Source organism: Brassica rapa, chromosome A08 (assembly GCF_000309985.2).
Source record: "Brassica rapa cultivar Chiifu-401-42 chromosome A08, CAAS_Brap_v3.01, whole genome shotgun sequence".
NCBI lineage: Eukaryota > Viridiplantae > Streptophyta > Magnoliopsida > Brassicales > Brassicaceae > Brassica > Brassica rapa.
This window is the reverse complement of record NC_024802.2, coordinates 14,405,203-14,419,313: the sequence shown is the minus strand read 5'-3', so window position 1 is coordinate 14,419,313 and position 14,111 is coordinate 14,405,203. Positions and strand designations below refer to the sequence as shown.

General features: G+C 32.9%; 2 protein-coding genes across 8 annotated transcripts; one reads left to right on the top strand and one right to left on the bottom strand.

Moving 5' to 3' along the window:
• Positions 1–1,229: 1,229 nt before the first annotated feature.
• LOC103834673 (transcription factor IBH1-like 1) lies at positions 1,230–3,726 on the bottom strand. 2 transcript variants are annotated; one of them, XM_009110738.3, is made up of 2 exons: positions 2,389–3,726; positions 1,230–1,969 (listed from the first exon to the last, which is right to left on the bottom strand). In XM_009110738.3, exon 2 carries the CDS (start codon positions 1,966–1,968, stop codon positions 1,426–1,428), a length of 543 nt encoding a protein of 180 aa, XP_009108986.1. In that variant the 5' UTR covers position 1,969; positions 2,389–3,726; the 3' UTR covers positions 1,230–1,425. The 2 variants fall into 2 exon arrangements, with proteins under 2 accessions (XP_009108986.1, XP_033133694.1); XM_033277803.1 differs by lacking the exon at positions 2,389–3,726 and adding an exon at positions 2,067–2,382.
• Positions 3,727–4,035: 309 nt separating this feature from the next.
• LOC117127395 lies at positions 4,036–12,842 on the top strand. Of its 6 annotated transcripts, XM_033277586.1 has the most exons (6): positions 4,036–7,620; positions 8,182–8,296; positions 8,369–8,867; positions 8,939–9,096; positions 9,150–9,270; positions 9,360–12,842. In XM_033277586.1, the coding sequence occupies exons 3-6, from the start codon at positions 8,628–8,630 to the stop codon at positions 9,696–9,698; spliced, it is 858 nt and encodes a 285-aa protein (XP_033133477.1). In that variant the 5' UTR covers positions 4,036–7,620; positions 8,182–8,296; positions 8,369–8,627; the 3' UTR covers positions 9,699–12,842. The 6 variants fall into 6 exon arrangements, with proteins under 6 accessions (XP_033133477.1, XP_033133476.1, XP_033133475.1 ...); XM_033277585.1 differs by having other exon boundaries at positions 8,182–8,867; XM_033277584.1 differs by lacking the exon at positions 4,036–7,620 and having other exon boundaries at positions 7,629–8,296.
• The last annotated feature ends 1,269 nt before the right edge of the window (positions 12,843–14,111 follow it).

Below are 14,111 nucleotides of genomic sequence, written 5' to 3'. Positions count from 1 at the left end.
GATGACCTGGCACGCTTCAGCAACCGTCTAAGTATTTTTTCCATGGACTGTTAACCGGATAATGTAACAATTCAAGAATATTGTGTAAGTCTATTTTCATGTAAGTTGTTCTAATTTTTATCTTAATAAAGCTTTAGCAACCGTCTAAGTCTATGTCATGTACTTTTAACCGGATAATGTAGCAAATCAGAGACAATGTACGTTATTTAAACCGGTTAAACTTGAATGAACGGCTAAACTTGAATGACCGGCTAAAGTCTATATAGCCATCTAAGACGCTTATTAACTGCAACGTAACCGTCTAAGTTGTAGAACAAGAAATGCAGTTATCCGTCATAGTGACACAAACAAGACAAATCATGAAATAACTCGTTGCTAGACAAACACAAATATAAAAGGGGGGGAATGCTTTATTTATGATTACAATACGAACTCATAATCGGGCTATACCGATAGTCATACAAGGCTACTCTTACATAATTGGGCTATACTGATATAAACAGCTTATATATGTATATATTTTCTAATGATTACATGCATGGAATGATTATAAATCGCTTCAGCTTCTTACGTGAAAGGAAAGACGATAGGGGTAACGCTGTCTTTTTGCACCCAATACAACTGGGCCTTGCCCTTGGGCCTTCCGTTTTTCCATGGACGCAAATATTGCCATCTTACTAGAATTTCTATGCAAATCGCTCTAAATAAAAAGGAGATTTATAAAATATAATGTTTTTATTTTTAAAAGAATCATAGCAAAATAAAACTTTAAAGACTTATTTAATAAAATATTAAATTAGTACAAAAGAACATGTATAATGTTGTCATTGATTCGATCGGTGTATTTAATTTTTATTTTTTTTACTTTTTATTTCTTATTTCGGATTGTGTTCAGTTTAAGTGTTTACGTATATTATTTTCTCTAATCATTTGTATAAAGTTTATAACAACTAATCTATACACCATGATTATAAAATACAAATATTAACTTGAACTTATGTGTGAAAACGAGTTTCAATTATAAAATAAATCTCAAACAATATATGCAAAAAAACAATCATAATACTATAATAAAATGATTTATTATTTTATGGTTTTTATTAAATTAAAACATCAAACAAAACCCGTTGCAACGCAACATGCTCATATCTTGTAAATAATATGAATTGATATAATAGTAACTAATTAAATGCAACCGAACGATAATCATAACTACATAAGGCAAAAAAAATGTAAAAAAAAAATGTTATAACTAAAATCACCATAATGTAAATGAAACTTTCCTATAATCGTATATAAATTTTCTTATGTACAAATACAACTTACTGCCGTATCACATTTTCCATGTCCACATAATATACGGTCCTATCGACCAACAATGATCTCATGATTTCACAAATAATCTCGTGCAAAAAAAAAAGTCTTTTACCGTTCAACTCCAGCATCAGCAGCATCAACAATACTCCTCATCACATTCACTTGTGTCTGAAGTGAGACAATGTAATCTAACGTTTCTTGTATCAACAAGACGTTATTGCTCATAAACTCTCCACCAGGGACAATGTTTCTTAACCCTTGAGTCTTTCTCTTGACGAGCTTCTTAGCTTTTGCTGCGACCTCTTCCATCGCTGATTTCGATTTCCTCCTCATCAAGATCTTCTTGCTTCTTCTCACAATCTTTCTATGACACACAATCTTAGGCAACTTCTTGTTGATTAGCGTTTCCTCTTTGATGCCAGAGAGCATTTGACGTACGAGGAAATTGTCCTGGGTGGCGGCTTTCTGGATTAGGGCTCGGCTCCAACATGTCGTTCCTTTTCTTAGAGACGCCATTGCAACGTCTGCAGAGAGCTTTATTGCTCTCTTTCTCTCGGAGACACTCGTGTTGTCTATCGAAGGACGGAATATTTGAAGACCCATTTGCCATTTCTTTAGGAATTGTTCATTCATTGAGCTCGTAGGTTGCATCCTGAATCGCAATCAAGTAGAAATACTCAAAATTCTGAACAATTCTCTTTTAAATTGTAAATGAATTCTAAGAAAGTAATCATTCATGTTGCCTTTACACATAAACTGGTTTGGAACATATACAAAAGAACTCCTTTCAGAAAAAAAAAGAAACATATGCAAAAGAACTGCTCGCTCTTTTGTCATCACGATTTATGCGACAATTTTAGTTTTAGTTGTATGTGTAGGTATATGAAAAATAAAAACACAAACTTATTTGAGGGTATGAAATTATGATTTTTTTTAAAAAAATGTCAGACCGACACTACGTACACATCAAAGGGCTGGGAGACATGTAATAAAAATCAAATCATAGACTGCCCATATATATTCCGTTTAGGGATCCTTATCATCATAACGAAAAGAGACATGAACCATTACCCTTTTTGTAGAATATTTCTTCAGCTTATTTTGTTGAGTGTCGAAGATTGCTAAGAAAAAATCTGCGATCAGCTCACGAATTAGTGAAATCGACAAGATAGAGACAGAGATGTAAGGGAGAGAGAAAGGAGAAGAAGATGGTCCATTTTATTCGTTTCAAAACGAGAGGGAAAATGGTGGGGGCAATAGGAGATAGGAGAAGCACATGCATGCACATGCTATTGTATGGCCCACGTACCCTTTTGTATAACCCTATAATTTAGGAAACTTTTGTCGATTATTATTTGTTTCCGCCGAAAATTTGTGATGATGATTTATGTTTATGATGTTATAAATTTGGTTCGAGAGTTAGATAAATCTATTGATCAACAAAAGGTGGTTTATATATGGACAATGCACCAATAGAATACATAAAGTGGTAATTTGAAGCACAATTAACTGGAAAGCAGTCCCTGAACCAATGTTGGAGAAAGTTGAGAAACCGTAGATTCTCGTGATACTGAAGTGATATATACCACGATTTTCGACTCGATTTGTAATAATGTAGAATCGGTGGTGATCGTTACAACTATCTCACATATAATTTCTTTCTGACAAGATTATCCGATCAGCGCGTTCACGTACAAGTACAACATAAGAGATCCAAGCAATTAGAGGCTCTTAAAAACTGGAAAAAGGCACGCGAAATAATCTAATATTGATTTAACTTTAAAATTTTTTTTGACAAAGGATTTAACTTTAAAATTTGATTTGTAAAAGTTTCATTATATAATTAATCTCAAGTTTAAGATTTAATGTTAAAGAACGTAAACTATTATATAAGTTTGGTGGACTGGTGGTCGATATTGCAGATTGAGTCATCCATCAATGTTTATATATACTCACGTTAGTTAAATCGTCTGTTTGTAAATTATTAGGTCCATCCATAATAATCAATAGATTTTTATCAAATAAACGTGTAAACAAATATAATGTTAGTTTTTATTATGACAGCAATTATAATGCTACAAGACCAGTAATTTTATTATGATGGATTAGATAAAGATACATGCTTAACTGTAACTGATTCACACAGTAGAAATTAACGGTTTTAGTGATTTATGACACCGACCAATATTATTTAATTTGTTGGGACCAATTTTAGATCAATAATTTAAAAGGAGAATTTGAAAACTTTATGCTGCATTGCTCACGAGCCCTAGTTATACGGTGAATTATTCCTTTTTTTCTATATTTTTTTTTTGAACTGAAAAGTAGTGATACATTCACTTAGGGGGCGACTGGTTTTCCCGCTACCACCCGCAAACGCAGTTTTTGCGGTTGTTAGCGGTTGTCGGCGGTTTACAACAATCACTCAAATCGCTCTGAATCTCATAAATTCAAAAGCTGACTCCAGCTAGCGTTTGCGGTTGCGGGAGGTAAAATTTTTTTCTTTTTTTAAAAACAATATATATACAAAAGTAAAAATATTTAATAAAAAATTTAAAATTGAAATTATAAAAATATTAAAATATATCTATTATAATTTAATTAATATTATAAAATTTTATAATAAAAACAATTTCAATAAATTTTCAAAAATTAAAATTATAACTTTCTAAATATAAATTTTATATTTATTATAATTTTATGATTTTTGATATTTTTATAATTATATTAAATGTAAATATTATTAATTTATTATTTGACTGTTACCGCATTTGGTAGTTAACCAGTCATAAGTCACCCGCAAACGCACTAATTTTTAACCGTAATACCAGTCGTACAAATCTCTTAAAACCGTTAGAAACCGCAACCGTCCGCATCTACAAACTCCTGCAACCGCAACCGCAACCGCTGCGTTTGAACCAGTCAGACCCTTACTATACGTATCAAATATAAACGCATATTTACAACCACACTAAGTCATTAACTGTGCTTGGTATGACTTTCTATACACATACCAAACAAATAACATCAATGGTTTTAGTGATGAAAACGTGGCGATCCGCAAACTTTGGGAAAGCCTGGTTTCAAAAAGAAAAGACAAAATCAATAATAATTTAATTTAAAGAAGATATATATATATATATATATATATATAAAATTAAATTTTATTATTTGGAAATTATAATCCAGAAAACAAAAAATATGATATTTATAGACGATGTACAATGCTGCACATAAATATTACACATGGATGATAATGATAATGATAATGATAATGCTAATGATAATGATATTATAAAAACATTTTAAATAATAAAAATAATATTTTTCTCCAACAAAATACATCGAACATGGATCGTCTGGTGCGAGAATTTATCAGTGGACCTCCGTAATTTACGGGAATCTCCACAATCATTCCCTGAAGTCTACACGCCCACCATCTCATGTTGTCGTCACCATCTATCTGATTTACTTGATAAAAAAAATTCACAAAACTGTTTTGTACCCTTAATTAATATTAGTCACACTGAAAATCACCAATATTCAAATATAGAAACACATTAACGAAGTCGTTAAGGTTTAGGGGAGGATGATCTTACACGCACGCGTCCGCCGGAAGCGCATGTGCACACATGGAGGGACCCTTGTCCATCAGGGACTGTGGGAACCACTCATTCACTTTTTATGGAGTGATTTCGACGGAGGACACCACATCCTTCTCCGTGTCTCTTAGAAGACGGCCGTGACTCGAAACTTTGCATCTTGTTGAACTACTAAAAACATGAAGCTCGTTGGAAAATTTGCTTAAAAGTGTTTGCAAGTTAGTCCAAAAAGCGTGTTTGCAAGTTTCTAAGGAAAAGAGAGACTTTCATTTTATTAAGTGGGCTGCTTCTTTTTTGGAAAGGTGAGCTGCTTAACCTAAATTACATTAACCTGGTTGTTTTGTTGTTGTTTAAATACATCAACAAGCTTGATAGTTGTTTGGCCTCGGTTAAAGTTCGTTTTGTTGTTGTTGTCTGTATAGGGAGTTTGGGACACAACAAAATTAGAAAATATCTAAGTAACTAGATGATAACCCGCGCGTATGCGCGGAATGAATTTTTATAATAATATTTATTTATTAAATGATTTTAACATTTTGTAACACTATCCTTTTTATCGATTATAAAATGACGAATACAAATGTTGATATATTAAATATATTCTCGTTGTTGAATAGTTAACATATTATATTATATTTTAATTATTTTAAGATTTTATATGCACAAAAATAAATTAAGTTTTGCAGCTCACACAAATCACCAAAACCAAATAGGCAACATCGATTGTATAACGATGAAAGGGGATTATGTTTTCTGCTCTCGATTGTTTACTATTGACTATTCATAAGTGATTTCATTTTCTACTTCTATAAAATTATGCTTTTGTTCTCTTCTTTGTTTCATTGATATGAGTTAATTTTTTTTACTTCTTCTATGAATTCAGTGAATTACATAAGTGTCAATTTAAAAAATAGACATCTGTAAAAATTAATTTCACTCCGGATACATATCTAAGAATCAAAATTTTGAAAAAAATCAGCGGCAAACAATATTAACACGTTAGTGTTCAAATCTAATATATCAAGTTGTTATAGAATATAAGTGCATACTCGAAATATAAATGCATGTCTAGTATATATTCACCAGCTCGGTCTAAAAATCATCTAATTTTAGAACAACAAAACAAATTACCTATTTACCAGTTCGAGTAATATCGAAATCCGAACCGGTAATATCCAAACCCGAATGGATATCCGAAAATAGCCAAACATAAGTATACTTAACCATATATTTCTAGCTTTTTCTCTCATTTTATTCAAATATTTATATTAATGATGCTTATTGCTCAAAATTAGATAATATCTATCCTATACTAAAAGCACGATATGCAGTGTTTTTAACATGTCCACGTCGACAGATTTAATTGCCCAATCAAAACAGAATTAATGTCCACGTAGGATACCGGAGGCGTACGTTTGGTTTACTGGGTTCGTCTTTATCTCGATTTGGTTAATACAAGGTTGCGTGTTATTATCAATTTTTCGTGAGTCCTAATTATTTTTTCTCTAGTCCGTTTGGGTTAGGTTGTAGATGGATGTGTAAAAGAAGCAGTATATTGATAAAATATATATATATATATATATATATATATATATATATATATATATATATATATTCCAAAATCAAAAGATCTCATATGATTTTGTATGGGCTTCGTTATGGTTTATTGGGCTTGGTCTCTTATCGGTATATTAAAAAAAAAAAACAACACGAGACGGAAACCCCGATGCTTTGCGCCTCCATCTCTTCGTCTTCCCCCTTTGTTCTTCATCGTAACAGATCTCTCGATCCACATCTCTACAATCAATACCCCACGACTTCTCGATCCATCAATTTCTTCTTGATGAGTTCGTTTCCGTTTGCTTTTTTCCTCCTCCTTTATATACTGTTATTCTCTTTCGAGTGGAAACCAAACCTCGAACTTCTCTCCTTAATCTACGGCGATGAAACCGAATGGAAAATCCCCTGTTACCTCTGATCACGATGAAAAAATCATGCTTTTCCGCGATGTCACACCGGGTCCCCACGAAACCCAGCTGCGTTTCCGCTTGATTCATTTCTGGGAGGCTTGGAACCCTCTAAAGAAGACGCTTATTGGCCTTGAGATGCTTCTAATAGACGAGCAGGTATTTGATTTCACCCAACATAGTTTTTAGCTTCGTTGTTATTTAGATCGTCCTTAGAGTTGTTATTTAGATCGTGATTTATATCGATAAGTTTCTTCGTTCTTTGTTATTTAGATCGTCCTTAGAATTGTTATTTAGATCGTGATTTATATCGATAAGTTTTTCGTTCTTCCATATTAGATCCTTCTTAAAGTTGTTATTTAGATATTTAGATCTTGATTTATATCGTTAATTTTTACACTAACGTTAATTTTTACAAAATTAAAACAAAGATTTGATTGGTGCTGTATTTTCTCGCAGGGATCTGTTATCTCAAGTATTCATTCCGCCAAGCCGTATTGAGAGACATTTGCCTAAAATGAAGCCTGGATCGCTTTACAAGCTCAACAATTTCTATGGATCAGGCAACAAAACCGTGTATCGGGTTTCTGATCATGCTGTGACGGTGTCTTTCTCATGGAACTCGGAGCTCTCTGTTCTTGAAGACAGTCCCACCCCTTTTGATGAAGACATATTCCGTTTTCATTCCTTTGAGGATTTTCAAGCTAGCTGTGATCGCAAAGGAGACCTCTATGGTAATCTCTGTTATCACCCACACCATCTCTGAGTTGTATGTGGTATTTGTCTTCGTTGCTGCTCAGATATAAATCTAGAATTTTGCTTACAATGTGCTTAAAATCTGATTTTTTTAAATGGTTGTATTGTAGTGTAGTATGGTTAGGATCTGTTAGCTGCTTCAGTACTATGCGTGTTTGGTTTTGTTTGCTCATGAGAAAGTAGATTACTTATTGCACACTCTTCTTACTTTCACGGTTGATCTCGAAATTTGGTTAAAATGTATTGTAGGTTTGTGATAAGCATTCTCTGGAATCGTTGTCTTTATCAGTCTCTGCGATCACTCTTTCAGAACATAACATGACAAATGAGATTCACTAATTGTGTTTATAGCCTTAGGGAGGATTTTTTTACAACACTCGGGTTTTGGTTTTTTTTTTTTTTTTTTTGAGGGTTCTATTGTAGTATAGTTTGATTAGGATGCTTGAGTTCTATGTGTGTTTCAGTTTTGTCTGGTCATGAAATAGTAGAATGCTATTGCGTAGTCTTCTTACTTACACGCTTGATGAACAATGGTATAGATGTTGTTGGGCACATGAAGGTGGTTAATGGACAATGTCTCATTGGGACCCCAGTTCTTGATGAAGTGGAGATAGCTAGGGCGAGACATGTGTTGGTTCATGTGCAGTCATACGAGTAAGTTTTTTATTATTTCTTAAACACTTTATCTGTTTACTTATATTAACCATTCAGTAAAATATTTTGCAGTGGGCCTGTGATGAAGCTCTACCTTTGGGACCAGGCTGTAAGAGACTTCTGCAAAAAATTCAAATCATACGAAGGCACCCCCACCGTGTTATTGGTCACGACCGTTAACACTAAGAGTCTCGGAGGTTCAATTTCTATCTTTAGAAAACTTTCTTATAATTAGATATCTACTCTTTTTGGTCTTTAAATGGGTGTTGCTTAATACAAGAGGTACTCTTGCACTGACTTCAATGTCCTCCTCACGTGTCTTTATGGTACGATGTCCAACCTACGATCGACTACTTTAGCTGGTAAATCTATATATATTTTCCCTTTTATATTTAATCTTTCGCTGCCTCGCCCCATATCAATGATTGAATGGATCAAAATGCTACTACTCTGTCTCAGGTTGGGCTCTAACCCACAGAGTGCTGAGCTGGTTAATGCAGAAGTGGTTACTAAAAGGGAGACACTGACTATAGGAGAAATATTCTCCTACATCAAGCAGGAATCTAATAAGGTACGACTTGGTCTAATTATTTCTTAGTCATTTATCAAAAACTTTGAGTCTTATATAGCTTTGCTGTCCAGGAGGCTTTTTTTGAGTGCACGGCTACGATTGATGATGTGGTCCATGGTTCAACCTGGTATTACATATCATGCAGTGGTTGCCATACTAAGGCTACGAAAGGCCCAACTTCTTTGATGTGTTCAAAATGTGGGAAAGTCAACATATCAGGAGTACCACAGTATTTACTCTATACTCACTTCTCAATTCTCAGTAGCAATTTCTTCATGGCAGGTACCGTGCACAGATATCTGTCTATGACAACAGTGAGCAAGCTGTTTTTGTACTGCTTGGTGATGCTGGTTTTGAGTTAACTGGGAAGCAAGCAGCCGAGTTAGTCAGCAGCTATTTTGAGGTAAGTTTCATCAGTCGGAACTGTTAGTATTGGTACTCTCAATATTGGTCTTCAAGTTGCAATTGAATATTGGTAATCTTGAATGTCAGGCTAATGGAGACCAAGGAGTTACCCAAGAGGTGCCTTTCCCGGAAGCTTTAATCAGCACTATTGGTCAGAAACATAACTTTTGTGTGAAAGTTACAAAGCACAACTTAGATGGGAAGTCTCGATCTTTAACTGTGACCAAGATTCTCCCTCTGGACACTCCACCAGTCACAGAATCTTCGGGAGGAAACTACAATCCGGCAACTTCGGAGGAGACATTTGAGACTGGAACGAACGTGTGTGAAGCTTCCAAAATCAGTGTGGATTCGGCAGAGGGAAGTAAGAGAAATGGTGACATTGATGAAATGGGCAAAGCAAAACGCCTCAAGCGTGGGGTGTAGATCTTTCGTGTGTCCTCTTATGTCTTGCAGGGGATTACAGCTAAAGTTTTTTTTTCCAATCTATTATTGACTCATGATTTCTTTCAGTTTTTCTAAAGTTTTTCATATACTCTGAATGCTTATGTTTTGATAATCATTATTCTACTTCTTAAGGCTTATAACTCTGTTTCTTTAGGTGTTTTGAAATCTAGCTTTGTGACAAACAGGTCAATCATTTCTGTATTTTAAAATCATTCTTCACGAACTGTGGATGTTCTTTGAAAAATGCATGTAATGAAAGCAACAACATTTAAGGAAAAAAAGGAGGTTTTCAAGTACATATTTTATTTTAGAAAAAAACGTGTTTTCAATCAACATAATTACTCCGCTTTCCTTAAAAGTGTTCAACGGCATAAATTTAGTACCGTAATATGAAAAAACAATCAATCAAGTAATTGATATTTCTTTCCAATAACGTAAGAGAATATTTGCATATCTTATGCATTAGCTGCAATGCCTAAAGCATTGTTTTTTATTCCGTAACTCTCAGCAAAATAAGAAAATAGAAGTATGAAGCATCCCCTTAAGCTGTTGCACGGAGAACCAAGCTTTCTATTTCCATTTTGAAAAAAATACTGAAATCACCATTGGAAGTGTCTACCAAGCTTTAATCAACGCTAGACTCCAACCAACTGTGAAAGGGTAAGAATTTTTTAATCATCTAAGAAGATACAAATCTTAGTTCATCAGTCTAACTGGTAATCGGTTTCATTATAAGGATAGAAATATAAAAAGAATGGAGCACCCACCTCCTCCACCCCCTTCGCAAACTGCAGGTAAACAAATCTTTGCCCCTTTTTTTTTTAAGTTAAAACTTATGTATTATCCAATACAAATATTTAATAACCCGATCACATAATGTCTATATGTTGTTTTGAGTTATTCTTTATGTTGTATCAATATATTTAGTTATACAGTTGGCCATCCACCTAAGAAAAGCACTATCAATATTTAGCTCTCATCAGAAAGTATTATATATTCACTTAGAATTTAATCCAAGTATAAACTTAGGAATAATATAAAAAGGTTGAATCTTGGTGGGATGGGGTGTAGTGCTGGCCTTATAGCCATGGACTTCGCTAGATGTATTATGTGAATATTGTGTTATAGATTACTTTTATGGTCTTCTTTTTATTCCATAAAACTATTACTGTTATTAATTAAATATGTTTACTGATTATTTAAATAGTAAAATAAATGTTGATTATTTAGAAACCAAAATATCGCCATATTATAATTAAATTTAAAGCTAATATCTAATATTATAAAGTTAAATTCACAAAAAATTTTAAAAGATAAATATATTTACGGTTTTTTTGGTATAAAACCGAGTAAACCGAAAATCGACGGTATATAAACCGAACCAAACCAAATTATATATGGTTTTAATATGGTGGCTATTTTTATAAACCGAAAACCCCGAAAAAACCAAACCGAAACATAATTGATATCCGGATTGAACACCGCTAATGTATATATATTATTTCTGTAATTACTCCGTTTTATTAAAACTATAAGAATAATTTTGCAGCCAGTATATGGGACTGTTCGTAGTTATTTAAGTGGGAAATATATGTAGTTTAATACAATTCAAAGTTTCTTATAAAAGCTTCCTTAAAAAGCCACCTCAAGTTCGTAATGGAAAATGTATTTTGATGTATATATATATTATCAGTTAATTTAGACATAGGTTAATTATTAAAAGTTATCTTATAAATCTCCGATAATATTTAACCTTAAAGTAAAATAACATCACCATCACTATAAATACCATTACACATAAAAACCTGAATCTAATATATCCATGTGTGTAATAATTAAAAATATACAAATAATATTTATACATTATTAAAATCGAATTTTTACAGTGACATCTTACATGGAACAAATTCCTCAAAAAATCCACCAACTGAGAGAAGGGATTTTCAGTGCGTCCCATCACGGTTTGTATAAGAAATGTCTGGGACATCAGAAAACACCAAACCGATAGTACTCAAATTTGCATCGGCTTCCTGTGCTACGACCACAACGTAAGCCTTTTATTAACTTTAATATATACATATATATATATATATATATATATATATATATATATATATATATATATATATATAAATGTATTTTCCAATCCACCATATTTGATTTAAACTACTCACTATTTACTAAATCGGTTGGTCACAACAAAATTTGTTCACACTCAGGGACAACTATTAGAAGGTCGGCTCAGCGGAAACATTCAGCCGAATGATCCAAAATACGTAGCTGAAGGAGATATATATGAGTTTTCGGGATTTTCCGTCATAAATAATCCACGAAATCGGAAACTCACCCAACTGCCGTATTACATTCGGATCGACCAAACGACAATAGTATTGAAGTCACACTCGACGGTCCGATATATCCAGTTCACACTTTAGTTCCTCAGAATTACAGAAATCTATTGCGGTTAGCAACTACACCCACATACTTACCAGGTAAGTAAGTCATTCCATTAATTAATTAAATAAACATAGTTTTTTATTCTAAAATCAATGTGCAGATGTCGTCGGGCAGATAGTCATAATACAAAAAATAAAACCTTGCCACCCAGAACTCAATATTGATGCCACGATTGGTCTACGGCTGAACAGGTAAGTCTAACACAATAATTAAAAACGAAATAATAATCATCTTCATATATACATCACTATCTCAGGTCGACAATTGTAAAACTCATACTTTGCGACAACCAAGCAGCAGATTTCAGCATCCTACAAACCAAGAAGGATAAGAAATTTAAAGTTGTCATCATCACAAGCATAATTCCTAAACTTTACCAAGGTAAATACTTTTACAAACACATTCAAAATAATAAAGATCTATGTTTTTTTTAATCAACATAACAATGATATCCAATATGTTCCAGGCAAACTACTACTCAATTCATCACCAGCAACAAATTTCTACTTCAACAAATCAATTGATTACATTAAGCATTTCAAAAGGAAATAAGAGATCATGCAAAACCATGCAGCACATAGTGATTCTAATTCATGCATCATTCGGATTGTTATTCTCTTTCTCACAAGACTTAATACGTTGATTCAATTACATTTTAAATTTTTTTTTATCATTGTTGTCTTTAGATTTCTACACCTATATTAAATATGAAACTCAACTTCTTTCTTTCATTCTTTGCTAATCAATGAAAAATATAGAGAATAAATTAAAAGACATAAGTTATGGCTACATGTTAGTCACCAAGAAAGAATGATTAGAGTGAATAAGAAGTCTACCATAAAGATGAGTTTTACTGGGAGATAAAATTGTGTAGAGTTTGTGAATTTAAAAAGTTACTTGAATAATAAAATATATATACACTACTTAAAAAGTTTGCTCACACTTTTATAAATTGCTACTTTACGAATATTTTCCGAATAATTCTGATTTAGTTTCATTATATTTTGCAAATTGAACCTAATTTTATTTAAAATTTGAAAATAATTTCGATTTTTATTTACATATAACTTGAAAGCTATATTAAACTTAAAGCATATAACTTCAATTTTCGGTTTTCAATTTCAAGTAGGTTGTTCAAGCACTTTTTATTTTCGGGAATTTAATTAAGATGAGATCCGATCTTTTTAAATAAGAGAATTATTTTAAACCCCAATGGATAGAATGGTGGAACCAAGGTTTTAAGTTAGATTCTTGATTCTTATGTTTACGTTAATGGGTGTAAGTTATTGTTAACGCAAACGTTCAGACTGAAACACCTTTCTTTATAATTATGATTCGTAATTCATAACTTCTTAAGACCAAGATATGTTTTAAAATTCATAACTTATTTTCTATTCAAACTATATTAATGTTGTATTATAAAACTTACATACTTGCCATCTATTTAACCCCTTGCACCATGTATCCATTATACATCTCATCCATTTATCTAAACAACTCCACGAAAATCTTAACATGAGCCAAATTACTTGGATTGTTCTCCACAAAACGACACCAAGTCTAACATCTCCAAAAAGAAACATTACAATGAAGATTAAGAGACCAGGTACACAACAAACGAAAATTGTGATATCTATTGACATGAAGGCAGCAAGCAGTGGCCATCTAAGCCATGAAACAGCACGCAATATGGAGTACATGCTTGGCTACCACAAGATAGATTTTGACTCGGTTACGGAGATTATCGAGCGGACTTCTGATGAAGCCGCACGCACTATCACTGCGTGGTAGCCAAGCATGTACTCCATATTGCGTGCTGTTTCATGGCTTAGATGGCCACTGCTTGCTGCCTTCATGTCAATAGATATCACAATTTTCGTTTGTTGTGTACCTGGTCTCTTAATCTTCATTGTAATGTTTCTTTTTGGAGATGTT

What these genes read in the sequence shown, in the direction of transcription:
- LOC103834673 (XM_009110738.3), bottom strand. Translation starts at nt 1,968, where the DNA reads ATGCAACCTACGAGCTCAATGAATGAACAATTCCTAAAGAAATGGCAA.
- LOC117127395 (XM_033277586.1), top strand. Translation starts at nt 8,628, where the DNA reads ATGTCCAACCTACGATCGACTACTTTAGCTGGTAAATCTATATATATT. An exon ending in AACATATCAGGAGTACCACA is followed by an intron (nt 9,097 to 9,149) that starts GTATTTACTCTA and finishes TCTTCATGGCAG; the next exon opens with GTACCGTGCACAGATATCTG. An exon ending in TAGTCAGCAGCTATTTTGAG is followed by an intron (nt 9,271 to 9,359) that starts GTAAGTTTCATC and finishes CTTGAATGTCAG; the next exon opens with GCTAATGGAGACCAAGGAGT.